The sequence below is a fragment of the Lineus longissimus genome, chromosome 8 (assembly GCF_910592395.1).
Source record: "Lineus longissimus chromosome 8, tnLinLong1.2, whole genome shotgun sequence".
NCBI lineage: Eukaryota > Metazoa > Nemertea > Pilidiophora > Heteronemertea > Lineidae > Lineus > Lineus longissimus.
In genome coordinates this window covers 6,136,482-6,156,259 of record NC_088315.1, presented here as the reverse complement: position 1 = coordinate 6,156,259, position 19,778 = coordinate 6,136,482, and the positions used below count along the sequence as shown (strand labels likewise).

The following is a 19,778-nucleotide window of genomic DNA, read 5'->3' as shown; positions in this document are numbered from 1 at the left end:
CTATTTGACCTTTGATTTTCTGAACATTGTAACATTCTATCATGATGCTCATTTGTTTCAAAATGATGTCTTTCTGGCCCAGACCCAGTTGCGATGGAGACAAACGAATGCAGCGCCTCCTTTTGTGACTACTGCTGAACTTTTTTGTCTTGGTTCGAAAAAGATCTTGCTGAGACAGCCCCCTCCCCGTCACCCAGTCAATCAATGATTTATGCACAATGGCCAATGCATTACAATACATTACTCATGTTTGCATTTTTACGCCATCATGTGACCCAGTGGACGATTCCACTTTTATAAAGGGGTGGCTTTTGATAAACCCACATATACTTTATCAAATTAAGTCACTATGTCGAATAAAATATGGTTCTTATCAATATTTACTAAGTACATTTAAGAGGATAAATATGTCAGAAATGGTTCATAAACCTTAGATATGTAAACATGAAAGAGTAGTTGACATTTCTAGCTATCACCCCTCCTTGCCGAACGGCCTATTTATTATAACAACATTTAAGATGGAGGACACAGGAGTAGAGGAACCCAAAGAAGGGGAAGAAAATGGCCCAGAAATGAAGCATAGCAGCTCTTTTCAAAAAATGCTGGAGGCAATAGCCGAAGAAAGAGAAAGGGACATGCGTAAACTACGACTTTCAAGTGAGTTCGACGAAAAATCATGATTTTTTCCCTATTTGTTATGTGTTTTTCCATTTCTCAAATTCTCCAGCCCTCATCATCATCAATGTCCATGCACTCCATGTCATTCTATTCTGCCTGCCCTTGCTGATAAGTGATGTAGGACTATGGCTGGCCCTTCATTCTGTCAGCACATTGACAGTGTCATGCCACTGTGTCAAAGCTATCTGATTCATGTTTTCTGATCATCAAGGCATCATACAGACGTCGTTACATCTAACCTGACCACATCCAGTCCATGCAGTGTGCTATGCTTGGGTGCTGGGCACGGGTCCAGGTTAGGGCCATAACTCAGCCAGATTAAAATACACTTGATTCAGGAAAAACATTGCAGAGTGACCGTTTTGCATTTCAGTGACAATCGTCAGTGACAGTGTCATCACTCGTTATCACAGACATGACTGACAGACAGATGAACATGTACTAGGCCTTATCTCGAGCACCCTACTAACCGAGTGTATACCTTTTTAATTCATTAATGCAAAATGAACATGCTAACCAAGAAAGGCCTATAGTTTTTAAAATCTGAGTGGTTGTCATGCTCTCGGTGCCATACGCCCTTTGCCAGGTACATCGGTACCACCTAGGGTCAGACCAACAAACCATCTTTACAATAGATCTTCATGGTAAAAGACGCCAGACAATGGCTCGAGAGGCATTGTCTGACATCATTGACGGTGAAGGTCTATTGTAAAGATGGTTTGTTGGTCTGACCCTAAGTGGTACCGACAAAGGGCCTATTGACACTGGTTGCAATTTGCAAGGTTTCCTGGCCATCTAGTGCTAGATGTTGCGGCATCAAACAAGTGACTTCTTCACATATTGCACAAGTATTCTTCAATGTCATTATCTCCTGCAGCTGAGTCATCCCAAGAAAAGAAAGTACCCCACAATCTGGAGCTGTAATTTCTATATCACTTGGACTGCAATTTATTTGAATGATGAGGGCTATGTCTCGCAATCTGATTCGTCACGCTATCATGGATATGTAAACTGCTGCTACGTTATATATTGAGGCTCGGGCTGTGTGTAGAACTCCTACGTGTCCTATACACCACTGATAATTCTTGGCGACGTCTGTTGTCCTGCCTGGTTTCTCTGTTTCCATGGTAACAGATTTGTTGCAGATTAGGCATCCTTACTAAATCCTTGTGAGTGGAAAAGAGGCAACTTGATTGGAGATACATTTTTTGGGTGTTTTTCACGGATTGCATCGTTTGTGTGGAAGAGGGTTAAAATACATTCGGCTAGTGTTTTAAATTTCTTGTTCTGTGATGAGTCTGTCATAGTCTGTGGTGGCTTTGTTTACAAAAGTGTTGTCCTTGTTCGATTATCCCAAAGCTGTCTTCATGAAAGCTGAGATCATATTCCCAACAAGCCTGGAGTGGCCAAATTCTCAAATATACCATGTTTATTTATTGTTATCTGTGGACATTAGAGCAACCTCATGTAATTCTTTCATGTCTTTATCATCTTATCCAACATTGTAGCTTTGCCAATAAATTTGACAGAAAATCAATACTGATTTTAAAAACAAAGATATTAAACCGCCTTGCAGTGCATCTCCCACCAATCAATCAATATTCTTGATAACGTGCAAGATCATGCATGCATGTACTTTTGCATGTGATTAACCCCGTTTTATTCCAGAGAGTATTCCTCCTCCAAGGCAGGAAGGTTGTTTTTGCATGCCGCTATTACAGTTATGCACCCAGATCTCGAAATTCGTTTCGGATAGCATTGTCATTGACACGAGGACTGTCGATATCTACATATGTTGTAGACGCATCTGATACATTGAATTCCTATTGTGTCTCGATACTCTCATTGGCATCCCTGATTGCATATTGGCTGTACACCCTCGGGAGTCATCAAGACCTTGGCAAGCTCCATGATGATAGGCAGAATTCCACTAGATGCCTGGCTTACAACAGTTTCATGTCTCCTTCCATAATCCATCTTAGCTCGGAAGGCAAAAAACATTCTAGACTTCTCCTGTCATTACAAACTTGCTAGTAAAATCTCTCATGTTACTTATCTCCGTCTCTTTGATAGTTGAGAGTGATGAATTACAGCATCGTAGATTTTGTTGCTCTTTATGATGATCTCCGATAATTCTTGATAAGACCTGGTCTTGCTTTTGTTATGTGGGAATCAAACTGGGACTTTCATCAGATCAGTCTTGTCAGTGTTTTAGCCTGAATCGTTTTCAGGGGGTTAACATTTCAAATCTGTCGGGCGATGACTGCAGATATTGGTATTCCTTCAACTCTTGTAGCCAGTCGGAACATAAAAATCAATTTTGTGTGTCTGAAGCAGTGATTTATAAGCGTTTCCTGGCTCGTTCGATTTGTTGATAGGCACCATTTGTAACTCTGAGTGGGAAAGACTTGGCAGCATATATCCTGTCCGTTGACAGGACTGCATTGCAGTCTTGACTATTAGTACTGTTGGCCATGGAGGTTCAGCCAATGGTGCGAGAATGTTCAAATAAATGGTTTGGTCATGTGGAAAATACACTTAAAATCTGAAAAAAATAGATTTTATGAATATTTAGAGCCACTGAAATAAGGGGTTTTATACTGCCTGTTTGGAAGGCTGGCAGTCTGCACATAAATCACATTAAAATAGCAAGTCCTCAAATCCTATGGATACATGCAGTTGGTGTAGTTGGCCCTACATGTTGGTCGCAAATGAGTAAAGTAAAAAAATTTAGACTGTTTTCCAATTTTCTTCTTTTCAGATGACTTCATCATTATCTCACCAAATCATTTCTGGCCAGAACTCTTTAGGACACACTTTGTCGAGCCTGGCGATCGAGGTGCCGATGAACTGCGGGACGATCTGTTATTTTTTGTGCGGAAAACACCAACAAATTCAAAAATAAGAAATGTCAAGGTGAGAATTTATTTCATAACCCCTTAAAGTAGGAACTGACTGAGTATACCAGTAGTTGCAACGTACATCATACTGCCATAAACATGATGGAGTGCTGGTCACCATCAAGTAACATTAACCATACACTGTATCATCCCATTCCCAATGAGAGTAGATGGAAATACTACGGTAATGAATGATGTTAATTACTCTGCAGACGGTCCATTAATTAGTGCTATAGCATTTACAGGAGATCAATAAATCAACCATCTCTAGGGGCAGTTATTACATCAAAGAAATGTCCTCGGTGATGATGATCAAATCTACTTGAAGTAGGAATCAGCGATATTGTATGACACATTTCAAATAACAAGGTTCTGTATAATTTCCTTAGATTTATCCATGTTTTATTCCAGACTGATATAGAAGTTTACAGGAGAGAATCTAAAAACTTGCCGTCATTTGAAGAAAAATATATTGACTGGGAAGAAACTGTTTACTTAAATCTCATTTTACAACAGGTGAGTTATTTTCAGCCATATTCTAACCATTTGCATTTTTAATCCAAATCTGTTTTGTCACAACCAAGAACATATCCATCAGGTAGTTCTTTGTGGCTATTCAAGTTTCCTTCTCGGTATCAGTATCTCATTTCCTCACCATTACTGTACCATTCAATAATAGCCGTAGTGAATAATAAATAACCTGAGGCAATGACGAGAACTCAGAAGAAGACACACCAAGATGTCTTTTATGGTAGTGCAATACATTTTGTGCCATCACAATCTAGCATGGAGCTCTTGAGATCCAAATTCTACCAATGGTGACGTTGATTCCAAGTCCTCAAGTATACCGCATTATAATATCTGCATCCCGCAGGTATCTGCCACAATGGCTCACCAAGAATGAACACCAATGATAGCCAGGTCTAATCACAATATATTATATTCAGTAATGGCAATGCTATGTGACCTGTGACATTTTGCAATCCAATTACATTGCCCAGCACAATCGTCCTTAGGGGAAGAAGCTGAATAAATAACGATAACCTTAGCAACAGGATGTCGGTCGTGGTAATTGCTGACTGTACAGTGTTTGTTGTACTAATTGAGGTGTGCTGATATTGACAGCGAAATGTGATATTCCTGCAGGAACATGAAATGTCCTCAGACAACCACCTGTAAAACAAATCTTTTTCTCTTGACAGTTCGAGTATACAGTAACATGTGCAATATGTTCAAGAACAGGAGAGAAGGAACTACAAATACTTAAAAAGTTCTCGCAGCGTGTGTACGCATCACCGAGCAGACGACAGATGGACTCCAAAGGGACGGAGGAAGAGATTACATATCCAAATATATTTTTCACTGTAGATAATTTTGAAGAGGTTAGTCTTTGATTCGGGCTTCGATTATGATTTGAAATGTATTGGTGCATCCCAAAAAACCATGCCAAATGGCCATGCGGTCTGTCCTCTCTTGTTTATGGTGATAATGTTGCAAAATCAAAAGATGATGTTTTGACATGTGCAATAACAAATGAGATGATATTGTTTTGGGGCAACTTTTTATGAGGATGTCGGACAAGGGTATAATACAAGTTCAGGGCAAGGCAAATTGGAAAATGGTTCTATGATGTGTTTTTTTTATCTTCGTTTCAGATCTTTGCAGACTGTATAGTACGAGATAGCGAAATGGTGTGTGTAGAATTAATAGCGACGGACAAATATGGTGAATTCCAAGGGGTGTTGTTTCTGGGCTCGATACGTTACGATGCATTAAAAAGGGTTTATGATGCCAGGGTGAGTATATTGATCTGTGTCGAAATAGGTGCAGGTGCTTATTCGTGTCTTTCCTAATCAGCGCCCCTAGAGCTGGAGCATGGTGGGGAAACGAACTTGCCAGCTGATGTTGGCAGCGTCTGTTGATTTCCAACATTAGATCAGTTGTGACGTCAGTATCAACAGAGGCTGACGACATGTCTCTGCAATGTTCGGCATCTCAATTTCAAAGAGACACTCCTCTGAAAAGAGATGAATGGCAAAGAAAATTTAATGCAATCAGGCAAAAACTTCATTGTTTCAAACAGTGTGAAAGTTTTTACAAAAACTGCTTTAAAGCTTATTGATTGTTATCATTTCGTCCTTTCAGAATAGTATGTCATCGCGATTTGTTCAAAGAATGTCCATGGGGTGGTTCCAAGGTCATCGGAGGGTCGAATTTGTGCGAATGCGAGGCCCAGGAGGCAAAGGTCACGCTGAGATGGCCGTCAGCAAATTAAAAGGTGCTCCTGAAACTCCCGATACAGAAAACTTCCCGATAAATGACTTTGAAGATGACCAAGACCAGGTAAGTAAAAGTTCTGCCAATTTTTTTAAGCCACGCTCTCATATATTGTGTGAGAACTGAGCTTCAACTAGGACATTGTTAGCTCTAGGAGGAGGAGGAGGAAACCGACGACCCTTGAGGACACTACCCTATCAAAGAGAGCTTCCGGTGCCTCCCGGCCATAAAAGGCTTCAAAAAATAACTCCATGGACACAGATGTGCACATTCGTTCTTGGGGAGTGACCCCGCGCCCCGGGTAGTCAACTCAGTATGCTTTTTCTTCAGAATCAGTATAATCAGAGACGAATGAGCGACCCAAGTTCAATGCTCGGCTCGTGGATGAAGGGTAGCTTTAAGAAGGGTATGCGCAAATCACGATCAGAAACGGAAAGCGTCGACAGTAACCTTGGTTACGATGGCTGTACCGAGGTGGAGGCAGCTCATCCAGAAGACGGTAGGGGATCAGGCAAGCTATCTTTTTATGTAGAATTTTGGTTTTCCTGGTAGAAACACAACCTTTCAGAAGCTCAATGTGATGTTACAATTATAATACGACCTTGATTGAACATATGAAATGAGAACATAAAACTTTTTTGACATAACAGTTTAGAAAAAGCTTGGTATTTGACATTGTAAAGAATAATAGCATCACGCAAGCAAAACTCTGAATTAAGCACACATGATGAAAGATTTCTGGTGTCTTTTTATAAAACACTCCCTTGTTGTTTAAACCAATTTGCTTCTTGAAATAAATGTTAATATATGAAACTATATGAAACTTGATAAAGTTTCATATAATAAGAAACTTGATAAAGTCAAATCTGTAAATTGCTTGGTGTCTATTGATGATATAATTATAATTGAAAAATCTTAAATTTTTTCTCCTTTCTACCTTCTATCGTCCGATAAAATAAACTTAACAATCACAACATAATGAGTCGTTCTTTTGTGTCCCATTCAAGTACTGGAAGTAATTGTTCAAATATCTGCATGCTCTATCCATCAGCTTTATGACGTATTCTCTACTGATTCGTCAACTAATTGTGAAAATGAAAATAAGTGTAAATGCCTGTACATGGCACCTCAACTGCTTTCAGAAAAAACTTAATGATCTGCAATAGTAGACACTGACCAAAATATATCAATTTTGGCGAAAACCAGGCCAGGATGGTACTAAGACATGAAGAGCCTTTCAAATTACATGTAATGCGTAGGTCAGATGAATGCAGACTTGGCAAGAAGATTACTATGGCTTCTTAACCATTAGTTGTTTGACTTAGAATTAGCATTCTTTATAGCAATTGGGATACTATGCCTAAAATATCTTTAAGGAACTTCCGCAGCATAGTAAGGATAATATGATAATAATCTTTTTTTCCAACCAAATAATGTTGCAATTCCATTGGGCTTCTAACCTTGTCTGTCCTCGTCTTTTACATATTTGACCTTGAACTTTGACATCTGATGATTGGTGTGTGTTTCTCTTTCCATGTTTTACACCAGTGCACTCTATTGTGACAGTTTGTTTTCCCGGGATTTATCTTAATAAAACCTGGCGATTCTGTTGTGAATTTGTTGTGGAATTTGTAGACTCTATTTCGCATACACCTAGACTACTCTGTTTAGAATTCACAGTAGTAGCCCAAATCACTAATCCCTCCTTAGTTGGCAACCAACCCCTCTTTCCGGCTGGCAGCAAAGCTACGGTCATACAATTCTAGACATCTGCCAGTACAACTGTTTTGCTTCTTGTACTTTGTAGATGATCAAGTTCTAAAAATTTCTTCATGCAATCATTTGTCGACATAACTGCAATACATTGCAGTTGTCTGAAATATCTACAACTTGAAAATGATCAAGACCAATGATGTTTACAAATTAGGGGGGGGGGTATCACCTGATCATCAAGTTCATCTCCCCCTCGGGAACCGACCAGAGCCTGATGAAAAAAAGGACGATAACCCCAGGCTATTGCCAAATGGAGTCTACAAATTCTCACGCATGTCACTCTTGACACTCTGAATGTCCTGCAGATTCACTCTCACCAAAAGTTCTTCTAGTATTTTTTAGTTGTTCCCATTTTTTATGCCAGTTGATTGTGTGGAGCACACGATATAGCGTCGAGGGAGGCTTTAATTTTAGTATCAGGGTGTACCAAAATGAGTGATTTGGAGGAAATTCAGCAAATTTAGACGAAGGCTGTTTCCTGTTGTTGTAGCGGTAATAGGCCTTTTGGCTTGTAGTTCTTCGGTTGTGGGATTAAATCAAAGGTATATTGTTTGCTCCTCGTGTACTGAACTTGGCATTTTTTTGCATTTTTTCTTCGAAATTGTAAAAACAAAACTTCGAAGTGAATGAAGATTTTTCAGTTGCAACATTGGAACTAGTGTAAGTCAGATTTTTTTCCAATATAGATGGATCTTTTTTATATCATGTGGAAAGCTTTCTATAATTGGCAAGAAATTACTTCAGTATCATTTGGAATTTCAGCTCCACAGATGTTTGATAATAGTGTAGCCTTAACTTGAGTTGCCTTTGCAAGCTGATTACCTTGGTGATGATTTAATGACCCACATTCAAAATCAGTAATTGGAACACGCACCGACTTGTGATCTAGGCAGGGGTCTGAAGGGTAGATCAGTAACTTTGAGGTGATCGGTTTTGTTCTTTGACTTGACCGGCGATTGACTCTCTTTGATTCTCCAGGCTTTGAAATCCCCCAAACTGTTTGTACAAGTGGTTCAGAAAAAGCCTGAAGTATTTTTCACATTTCTTTCTTGTGTTGTTTGCATGTTGAAGACTTGTGAGGGTTACAACAATTCTCAAAGATGATGATGATGATAATGATGAAAAAGATCTACCCTTGAGTATCCCTGCCTTGTTGTCTTGTTACCCTCGTCTTGTCTCAGCATGTCCTAGTGATGCACAGACCAGTAGAAACCCATATCTACATGTATATATGCACCAACACACTAGTCAAAGGGTTTAGATATGAATGATAAAGTCCTGGAACTCGGTGGATCATATCTCATATCATCATTATAGTACCATTGCAGTCGGAGCAGGTTAAGCATTATCATTTGCCTCGTTCCATTGTAGTACCATTGCACGTCAGCCATGTCCTCTTATAACAGTATGCAGTGCCACAACACATCATATAAGGCTGCACATCCATGGGCTTTTCCCTTCTGAGCTCATGGACTTGTAGCATTTTTTCCACTATCTGCATAGCATCTTCTCTGGTACGACCAAAGGGCAATGGGAATGTCTAGTAAGCGTAACAATTTTGTTGACAGTTTGTGAATCAATCAGACTACAGTAGCTAAAAATCATTTTGATAGAAAAATTCACAGAAGTGTTCCCTCCTGTGCAAATGGCTATGTTCCTAATGACCATTGCTTGTTCCCCTAGCCCCTTGAATAGGAATCTTGATCTGACCCCCGGCTCTAACCTCTACCTTGTCTCTCTTGCAGAGTTAGCGACCACTGAGAATTATGACGGCTTCCTCGGCTCAACGTTTGGACAGGCATGGCACTGGTTCAAGGAGAGGAAGAGAGCAAGTTGTCAGCCCTTGAATTCCTACCTTACATACGTCACGCTACCGTGGCATCGGATTATTGCCGGTAGGTACAAATAAATGCGTATATGATGCTTTTTATTGTGGATTAAGGGTTAACCATAGGCACCACAATTTTGGCTTCAAATCCTTCAAGTCCTAAAGAAGTCCAATTAGAACACCTTCAAAATGAAGTGAATGCCAATTTCAAGGGTGGGAGTCAGTTCTCTGGAAAACGAAAACTTTACCGAAAACCTTTCAAAAGGACGAGCCTGGTATCTATTCATTGTTTTGTAGGCTAGTACCTAGTGATGACGACATTGGTGCCTGCCGAAAAAGCTTCAGCAAAGCAGAGCATTTTCAACTTAATCTTAACATCTTTGTGCTAACCATTTATTTTCAGATATTTTAGACAAACAAGAAGCCATTTTGACCTTCTGACCATCAAAGGCACCTCGAGTGTGTAAACTTTGCAATAATATCTTTGTTTTGTATTTTGTGGTTTTGTACACCTTATATGTATGATGTGTTCATAATATTCTATTTTAGTTGTATGGTTATGAGATGATAGAGTAGTGGGTGTGGTACAGTGTCATAAATTTCATAACAAACGGATACTTTGTCATATTGTGAACATTTGTTTTAATGTTAGCTTTAGGTAAATGTTGTGGTTTGTTACAATTTATTGTGTTTAACAGTTGTTTTCGATTTTTACTCACACAAGAGGTTTGTATATATTCAGAGGATATATTTTCTTTCGTAATTTTCAGATACCATTGACATTTGGGTGAAAAAATCAAAGTCTAAAGGTGATTGACTCTGACACCTTATTCCCTATGAATCCTTATGACAATTATAGTCAGGTCCAAGAACTCTGGATCACTTGACAGCAGGACTGAGATTCGTAAAAATAACTTAAAAAGATGAATTTGTTTCCGTCATTTTGGCGTATAACAATTTTTTCAGTTTTTCCAATTAAAAAATTTCAGATATTTGAAAATCTGGTGGAATGCAGTAGTCATTACAACTTTGTACAACCTGCTCTGGTCTTTTTCCCCTCTTCTGCATCATCATAGGATGGCCTGCATCGTGGATGGCCTGCATCGTTATTTATTTTGAACATTTTCCTCCACCTCCTTGCATCATCCATGTACATGTACCACCTAAAAACTTTTGAAATCGCCAAAGCTGAACTTGTACCCATATAGTATTTTCTTTCAGTACTGACCCTTCATTTGGCCTATGCTGAAAAATACACCTGACCTCAAATGACTTTGTCAATGATGACATGAACAAAATTTGAATGACGACTGCATTAACTAGCCTTTTTTTCTGTAATTAAGATGTAGCAATCTGTTTAAGAAACATCCTTCCGTTAAGTTCCCTTTCCTCGCATCCAGTAGTCCATTAGTTTTCCCTTTTATTCCCCCCACCCTCAGTTTTGACCAGTTAATATTTCAATCCGCATCTTGTATTAACCATATATCTTTTTGATAAAACTGCCTTTCCTACAACTATTGACATTTCAGTGTCCCTTTCATATCAAGCCAGTCCAAGTTTTCGGCCTGAAAATTAGATTTTTGACCTCCAACACTTGTTGCCAGTCAGATTGAAATAAAAGTACGAGTGGTATCATGCTCTATGTTTTGATATTAAAGTGTTTTCAGAAAAGCCCTTGAAATCATTTCTTGACTGCAGGTGCTAAAGTGTAATAAATATTTCTTATAATAATTTTTTGTGCTGTTTTTTCAATTTAAATGTTCTTCTCTTCAGATGTCTGCGACCGACGACAAAAGCCAACACTGACATTCTGAGGTGCTACAAGACTATTGGACAATAGCCAGCAATATCGACCAATCATACTGCAGATCATGACGCAACTCTTGACAGTATTATGGGATGCATACTGCTTCTTACTCTTCCAAGTGTCGAAATTCATTCCGGATGAAAATAAGAGATTCCAGACCTATCAGCATGGACATTGAGTTAACAATTCCATGGGATACAATAATATGTATCATGTATCATTCAAAGAGTATTCAGATTCTGAAGGCGTTGACGAATTACGCTATTTTACATGTTTACCATTTGGCTTTCCACCTTACTGGATCAGTACAATCTAGTTATGTGGATGTGTGTGGGGAGAAGAGGGGTAGGGTGGAAGTTGTCACTGGTTCTCATTGGCATGGTGTGGCTGGTGATGCTCCGAGTCTACCCTTGAGTGGTGAGGCTATAGGATACACGTTGACACTTGCATGAGATCAGATTATGAAGGCTCGATATGTATTGTACAATAAGCAGTTCCATAAATATCAATTGAAGCCGAAGATGCTCCAGCATTTACAATAAGTGTGCATTCGGTACACAGACAGTATGGCTGAAAGGGTGGATGTCGTCCTGGAAGCTGGGTGCTATTTGTCTAGTGTAATGGCACCCAGGGTGCTTATTGTCCAGTCGATCTCGAACCTGGGTACCATTTGTCGGCACCCAGGACGACATCCACCCTTTCAGCGACAGTATGTGTTGTTAAAGGCTTAAGAATGATTTAAGATGTAGAATTTTGCCCATCATTTCAGTAAAATTCTACATTCCTTTACGGAGGAGCATTTATTAGTGAATGTGGCATTTTACATATACATGCAGTCATGTAAACATCAAAGTTATTTTTGTAAAAAAAGATACATAATCACTAGTCCGTCTGGTCTTGTCTAGTCCTTGATCATGTAAGTTTGGTTGCTTAACTTGTCATCTCATGCTTGTAGAGAAGATGTACTTATACATGAAAGGGAAATGCTTTATAATGTAGGCAGATATAGGGTTCGCGTATAAACTCACCGGAACGCTCATGAAATGTTGTTGTACAAAGTGCAAGCTTACATATGTAATGTAATGGTGATTTGTTATCTTTTATTTACAGGAAACTATTTATTCAATCCGGTTGTACTGAGACAAGATGTCAACAACATTTTATACAAATGTAGGGGGGGAGCAGCGCACCCAATGGCAAGTTGATTGGGTAGCGTGCGGGAGAGCCATTATCATGAAATGGATGTATGTTATCTCGAATGAGTTGCAAGGTAATGTAGTACATGTACACATCTGCCTGTGCAACAAACATGTGCAACTTTTATATTTTGTTGAGAGTTAGTATGAAAATCAGTTTTATCAAGAGGCTTTAGATACTTAGATATGTCAAATGTAGAACCGAATCCTTTTTGGATGTCTCAAAAATGTCATTCATTTGATCAAAGCTATTTGTCTGGTTTGTCTTAACCCTAAATGTGTTATAACACTGGTTATACTATATACTTATTTGATACACTATCACTTGCATTTCGTTTGTATATTTTGCTTGTAAATATTTTGTAAGATAATGAAATGAAGCATTTATCATGGCTGTGGCAGAAATCCAATGTTCTTGTACATTACCTTCACAAGTCACTCGATCCAAACATAGTTTTATCATCATGGAATAATTCAGAGTGTAACATGCCCATGTAAAAAATGTGGCAAGACTCAATATTTTACATTATTGTAACCTGTATTACTGTAAATACTTTTAATCATCAATTTAAATTGCCTGCCACTTTAAAATGTATGAAATCAAAGGGCAGTGAAAAACAAAATTTTCTTAAATTATTGTTATACATAATCTTTTTATTTCTAGATCCTTTTTATGTTGACATCCAAACCATGATAGCAACCTGATACATTTGGCTATATTATGTTAGCCTATTGGTATCTTGAGTATCATTATTGACAGAAAACCCTGTTTTACTACAAGAACACCTGTTTTATGATCTCTTTTTGTCATGTCATTTCTATTGTAATTCTGCAACAACCTGGCAATGTTCAATCAAATTAATATTTGTATTTTTATACCTAATTATACAATGATTTATATTAAGTTTTGTGCATGTATGTGTTGTACATGTAATGTCTGTGAAAGTTTTAGTATAAAGTATTACTGTGGACAATGGTACACTGGTTATACTACTACAGGAAGTTTACAATATTCGTTGTTGTTTAGGGTGGTCAATTCGACTCGACAAATTTGTCCAACTTCGATAAAGGTTTTATCTTGGCTGCATTAGTATGTGCACGGGCTACCTCCACATTCTGATAAGATAGTTAATGGACTCTTAAAGGGGGACTATAGACAGGAGAAGAGGGGCTAATTTAGCCGTCTTCAAGTGACTAATATACACAGTATGGGCCCTGGGTCATGTCAGATTCAGCACTAGATATATTCCTCGTACAAGCGTGAATCATTTCGACGTACTGTGAGGTGTGAGAGACCCCTATTGGCGACTTCGTGTAACTTTATCTTGCCCTATCTTGCTGCCGCCTATATTGTCCCTTTAACTTTCTGTTATTTATTTTTGAAAGATGCTACAGTACTTCAGATGTTTTATTCAAATATCAAACACTACTACATTTAGTTAATGGGGAGTTTTAATTTACGCATTTGATAGCTGATAGCGGTTGTTCAATGACCTCACAATGGTCACATGGTTCCTATAAATGTTCTGTTGATTTGGGGTCAGTGTCTGTCGCTGTGATGACTACAAAACTGTCATGTCATGACGTTTTGTGGTCCTCCTTTTCAGCGTTGCCGCTGCGTTGATCTGTGACTTTGTGTGACATCTTGAAGGCCAGGATGTTGTCGCCATGAGGTAATCAGTCTAAATGTTTCATGACCTGCATTTTCTGAAGCGTTTGTAGGGAAGTGGGCGCAATAGCCATCATCATCCAGATATTGTAATATTTATGGAGAAATATCAATATGTGATGAATAAATAGTAAAATGCAACTACTTTTGTTGTTTTTAGTCTTCCTTTTTATAAGGTAAGATCGTAATATCTTGCCCTTAAACTCTCCAGACAGTGAAGCCCTTCTAATGTAATCCAATTGCCCTATTGTCTTTACTCTGCCCAGAATGAGCAATTGTGGATGGAACATCCTGGCCTCCAAAACTGTCCCTTTAGTGTACGTCATCGGGTCCAAATGCTTGCAATAATCTCAAAAATGCTTGTTTTTTAAGTAGGTAATTTATGACCACACAACCTCATAGCCACGTCTAAGGGTTGACCATAGGTACCGCCATTTTAGCTGACCTCAAAGTCATAAAGCAATTAGAAACTTTTCCAATACGTAGTGATTGCTCATTTGAAGGGCTTGAGTCTGTTCTTTGTTTCCAGGGAACAGCCTCCAGGGTTTTAAATGAGCATTGAATTCATTTGAAAAGAGTTTTGATTGCTTTAAGATCCTGAGGTCTAGCCCAATGGCGGTACCTATGGTCAACCCCTAAAGGGAGTAAGACGATGAGGTTCAGGATGCTCCCAGACAAAGCGCGTCGATATACGGAGGCAAAAGCGCTGGAAGTCCGGGCTAGCTCAGTGTGTCATCGCGTTTATAAACATGTAGAGTCTTTCACATTTCGTTTGAAGAACGTGACCTAAGGCCATATTAAGCTAAAATCAAAACAGCAATCAATTAATGAGTCTGACACCAGGTCACAAGCGAGACCGAAACCACGCTGTCCTTGCCCGCTTATCAAAAAAAAAAGCATTTTCCCCGGTCCTCACGAACTCACGAACTCGCGTACGATTGAACGACATAAAACAATGCAGACCTGGTACGCATCTGTTCATATTCATACGGGAGAAAAACCATTTATCATGTGATAGCGCCACCAGTGTCGTGGCAGGGTGTTTTGGGTATACATGTACAGAAAGTGGCCAACTTGGGAAGGGAAATACGTTTTGGTTTGGTTATCGTGCGGCACATTGCCTACATAAGTGAAGGCCTATCTGTACGGGAAAATACCATTCGCGCCACACCCAGCAGTCGCTCTTGAGAGCACCAGCGTAATGAGGTTTCCCAGAACCAAGGTACCATGTATTGATACGGGCGAAAAAACATTTCAGATTATCAGATGTATTTTGTGCAATGTCATCGGTAAATAAACACGATTGTATTCATACTGAAGACAGACCATTTACCCGTGACTGCAGCCGGGTGACCTCATGGGTTTTCCTATACATCTGCTGTCAGTAAAGCCCGATTATATACATGTAGGCCTTTGTTAATGTTTTAATTTGATACTAGAGAAACGCTCTATATATCAAATTTACGAAGTCAATTTTTCGGCATTAAAGTTTTACTGTAGCCGGTAGGTTTTTCACAGTGTGGACTGGTTGTTCCTCCAAATCAATTATATATATTTGAATCTCCCGCTTTCCCAGGCCCTTGCTTGGTGAATTTGTAGACCCTTGTTCTTGGCCTCAGTTTGAGACAGGAAGAAGATGTCGGATTATACCAAGCGTGGACTTCTCTCCCGATATTTCAATTTTATGCCTTTATTCCGGTAAGATAACATTTGAAAATTATTTTTGTCGTTAGCGTGTGAAGTAAAGTTCTCGCAGGCTCGATATGGGTCTTTGTAATAGGCCTTTAGACATGTCAGACAGCTTTTGGTTTTCATTGCGGTTTGAGCACGACACGATACAATGTAGGTATAGGTACCGCCATTTTGGCTAGTAATTGAAATCCTAAAGCAATTAGAACTCCTTCAAAACGTAGTGAATGTTAATTTCAAGAGCAAAAAGTCTATTCTTTGTCTTTCAGAGAACAGACTCCCATGATTTAAATTAGCAATCGATCCATTTGGAAATAGTTCCAATTGCTTTAGGATTTGGAGGTCTAGCCAAAATGGCGGTACCAATGGTCAACCCTCAATCTGAAACCAAAAATCAATTAGAACTACTTCAAAATGAAGTGGATGTCGATTTAAAACCTGGGAGGATGTTCTCTAGAAAACAAAGAACAGACTACCACCCTTGAAATTGCCCTTCACTTTGTTTTGAAAGAGATTTAATTGGTTTTAGATTTCAAGTTCTAACCAAAATGGTGATACCATAGGCAATTTCCTTTTTTCCAAGTGAGGCAGGTTTCGCAAGACTTACGATGAACTGCGAAGTGTGTAAATTTACTTCATCGACATTATCAAAATTTCCTCCATTGCTTATATGACAAGCGATGATTTGCAGTCTGCTATACTTTGAAGGCCAAGGTCGACGATTCTTGGAAGTGTAATCACATTTCTTAATATATTACATGGAATGGTTGCATCATTCTCCACCTCGGACGCAAGATCTGTTTGAAATTGACCTGGGCCTATATTACACTATCCAGGCCATGTGAAACATTGACTTCATATGAATCACCGTCTATTACCTATGGACAGGATTTTTTTGTCAAGCAGGGCCGATATGGCTCATTTTCTGAATATTTTCGGAATTTTATTACGGGACTTGATCGCACATAAGACCTTCGTACTTCGTCATCCGTACTTCGTCATCCGTCACCAAATGCGAAATATGCCCAACACGGGTAACAAAGTGTTACCCCTTTCTACAAACTTATGTAAACCACTATTTTCTTCTTTATTTTGTAGGTATAATTTATAAAGCAGTTGACAACACATCCTGAACTACAGGCCAACACTCGACACTAACGACTGGTGCAGAGGAGGATGAGGATACGACACGACTGACTGGATATTCGAAGATGTTGACAACATCAATTGAACCAGCTGTGATACCTTTGAACCAGCTGTGATACCTTTGAACACTTACGTCATAGTCATTTGGACCCTTGGACCCTTACGTCATAGTCACTTGGAAAGATTTGGCGCCTGCATATAACCCAACTGGCACAGGTGTGTACATTTCTTCCACAATATGGCCTTACCGTTGATGGGTTAGTTGACATAAGGCTCCCTTTAACTTGTCCTTTGAACCGTTCCTTCCTTTATCGTGTTGATATAAAACTACTGATACATATTCTTGGTGTTGGTGCATTTTAGCATTTTACATGGAAAATAAAAGATATAACACTTGTAGGTCGACATAGAATTTGTTTGTGGTCTTATTTCTTGATGATGACTTGAAAGCAAGACACTTATTCGCTACCTTAACGTCCGTCAGTCATCGAAACTTAATCACACTTGCTCGTTCTCACGTTTTCAATCCTCTCAAACAATTTTACTTTTCTTTCATTTAAGCCTCTCAACCAATCGTCCATCACCAAGAATCAACCTCAACGGGTCGTCCTCAAGACTCAACCTCAACGGGTCGTCCTCAAGACTCGTCCATCACTTGTCGTCGCCAAGACTCGTCCATCACTTGTCGTCCATCACTTGTCGTTCATCACTTGTCGTCCATCACTTGTCGTCCATCATCCGTCAGACTCTATCAGTACTCAGACTCTATCAATTCTCTATCAATCATTTCGACAACGCAAGGCACATGGAAATAATAGCTCAATAGCTTCCCAAACTGACAACACACAAATGCTCTTGATCTTTCCTTGTTACAAAACGTTAGACTTCTGTATCTTATTTTCAAATCTTATAATAAAAACCTCATTTTCAATTCCTTTTGTGTCTTTCATAACAGGGGGGCTAATAGTCGTGCCAACAACTAAATTGCATGACTACCCCCCCCCCCCCAACACTCTCTTTGTCATCAAAAAGTTACGGAGCGAATCCACGCAAAAATTTTTTTTGGGCGGCGCAAACACTTATATTATACGGAAATCTGCAAAAAATTTTTTCTCGATTCCCATGACGAACCACACGTTCCTCAAGCTCTTTCATCAACCGCAGACAATGATCCAACAAGAACATGAGATGGCTATGAGATCACATCTCTTTCATCAACTGCAAGCAATGATCCAACAAGAACATGAGAAGTCTAAGAGAGGACATCTCTTTCATCAACTGCAAGCAATGATCCAACAAGAACATGAGATGGCTATGAGAGCACATCTCTTTCATCAACTGCAAGCAATGATCCAACAAGAACATGAGAAGTCTAAGAGAGGACATCTCTTTCATCAACTGCAAGCAATGATCCAACAAGAACATGAGATGGCTATGAGAGCACATCTCTTTCATCAACTGCAACCAATGATCCAACAAGAACATGAGAAGTCTAAGAGAGGACATCTCTTTCATCAACTGCAAGCAATGATCCAACAAGAACATGAGAAGTCTAAGGGAGGACATCAACTGCAACCAATGATCCAACAAGAACATCTCTTTCATCAACTGCAACCAATGATCCAACAAGAACATGAGATGGCTATGAGAGCACATCTCTTTCATCAACTGCAAGCAATGATCCAACAAGAACATGAGATGGCTATGAGAGCACATCTCTTTCATCAACTGCAAGCAATGATCCAACAAGAACATGAGAAGTTTAAGAGAGGACATCTCTTTCATCAACTGCAAGCATTGATCCAACAAGAACATGAGAAGTCTAAGAGAGGACATCGCTTTCATCAACTGCAAGCAATGATCCAACAAGAACATGAGATGGCTATGAGATCACATCTCTTTCATCAACTGCAAGCAATGATCCAACAAGAACATGAGAAGTCTAAGAGAGGACATCGCTTTCATCAACTGCAAGCAATGATCCAACAAGAACATGAGATGGCTATGAGATCACATCTCTTTCATCAACTGCAAGCAATGATCCAACAAGAACATGAGAAGTCTAAGGGATCACATATCTTTCATCAACTGCAAGCATTGATCCAACAAGAACATGAGAAGTCTAAGAGAGGACATCGCTTTCATCAACTGCAAGCAATGATCCACCAAGAACATGAGATGGCTATGAGATCACATCTCTTTCATCAACTGCAAGCAATGATCCAACAAGAACATGAGAAGTTTAAGAGAGGACATCTCTTTCATCAACTGCAAGCATTGATCCAACAAGAACATGAGATGGCTATGAGATCACATCTCTTTCATCAACTGCAAGCATTGATCCACCAAGAACATGAGAAGTCTAAGAGAGGACATCGCTTTCATCAACTGCAAGCAATGATCCAACAAGAACATGAGATGGCTATGAGATCACATCTCTTTCATCAACTGCAAGCAATGATCCAACAAGAACATGAGAAGTTTAAGAGAGGACATCTCTTTCATCAACTGCAAGCATTGATCCAACAAGAACATGAGATGGCTATGAGATCACATCTCTTTCATCAACTGCAAGCATTGATCCAACAAGAACATGAGAACTTTAAGGTATCACATACAATACAAAATAGTATTATATTCCAGCTACCCCTCTGAATCCTTCCGAACATAAAAGATGAAAAGTTTAAGCGCTGACAACATCTCTTTCATCACGTGCATGAAACAATGCTGAAAATCTGAACTGGAGGCAATGATCCAACAATGAAATTTAATCAAACAATATATCCAACAATGAAATTTTATCAAACAATATATC

At 39.2% G+C, this 19,778-nt stretch overlaps 2 protein-coding genes and 1 long non-coding RNA gene across 6 annotated transcripts; all 3 read left to right on the top strand.

Annotated features, from left to right (window-relative positions):
* The first annotated feature begins 526 nt into the window (after nt 1-526).
* Nucleotides 527-14,272, top strand: LOC135492334 (uncharacterized protein KIAA0930-like). 4 transcript variants are annotated; one of them, XM_064778739.1, is made up of 10 exons: nt 527-657; nt 3,440-3,594; nt 3,990-4,094; nt 4,781-4,960; nt 5,234-5,374; nt 5,724-5,921; nt 6,186-6,354; nt 9,374-9,523; nt 10,227-10,265; nt 11,230-14,272. In XM_064778739.1, exons 1-10 carry the CDS (start codon nt 573-575, stop codon nt 11,268-11,270), a joined length of 1,263 nt encoding a protein of 420 aa, XP_064634809.1. In that variant the 5' UTR covers nt 527-572; the 3' UTR covers nt 11,271-14,272. The 4 variants fall into 4 exon arrangements, with proteins under 4 accessions (XP_064634809.1, XP_064634808.1, XP_064634811.1 ...); XM_064778738.1 differs by having other exon boundaries at nt 6,186-6,366; XM_064778741.1 differs by lacking the exon at nt 10,227-10,265 and adding an exon at nt 9,860-9,915 and having other exon boundaries at nt 6,186-6,366.
* Nucleotides 14,273-15,756: 1,484 nt separating this feature from the next.
* LOC135493027 (uncharacterized) lies at nt 15,757-17,835 on the top strand. Its single transcript, XR_010448165.1, has 3 exons — nt 15,757-15,826; nt 16,916-17,179; nt 17,525-17,835. It is a non-coding gene; the product is annotated as an uncharacterized LOC135493027 (long non-coding RNA).
* Nucleotides 17,836-18,085: 250 nt separating this feature from the next.
* Nucleotides 18,086-19,618, top strand: LOC135492534 (putative mediator of RNA polymerase II transcription subunit 26). Its single transcript, XM_064779052.1, has one exon. It carries the CDS (start codon nt 18,086-18,088, stop codon nt 19,616-19,618), a length of 1,533 nt encoding a protein of 510 aa, XP_064635122.1.
* The last annotated feature ends 160 nt before the right edge of the window (nt 19,619-19,778 follow it).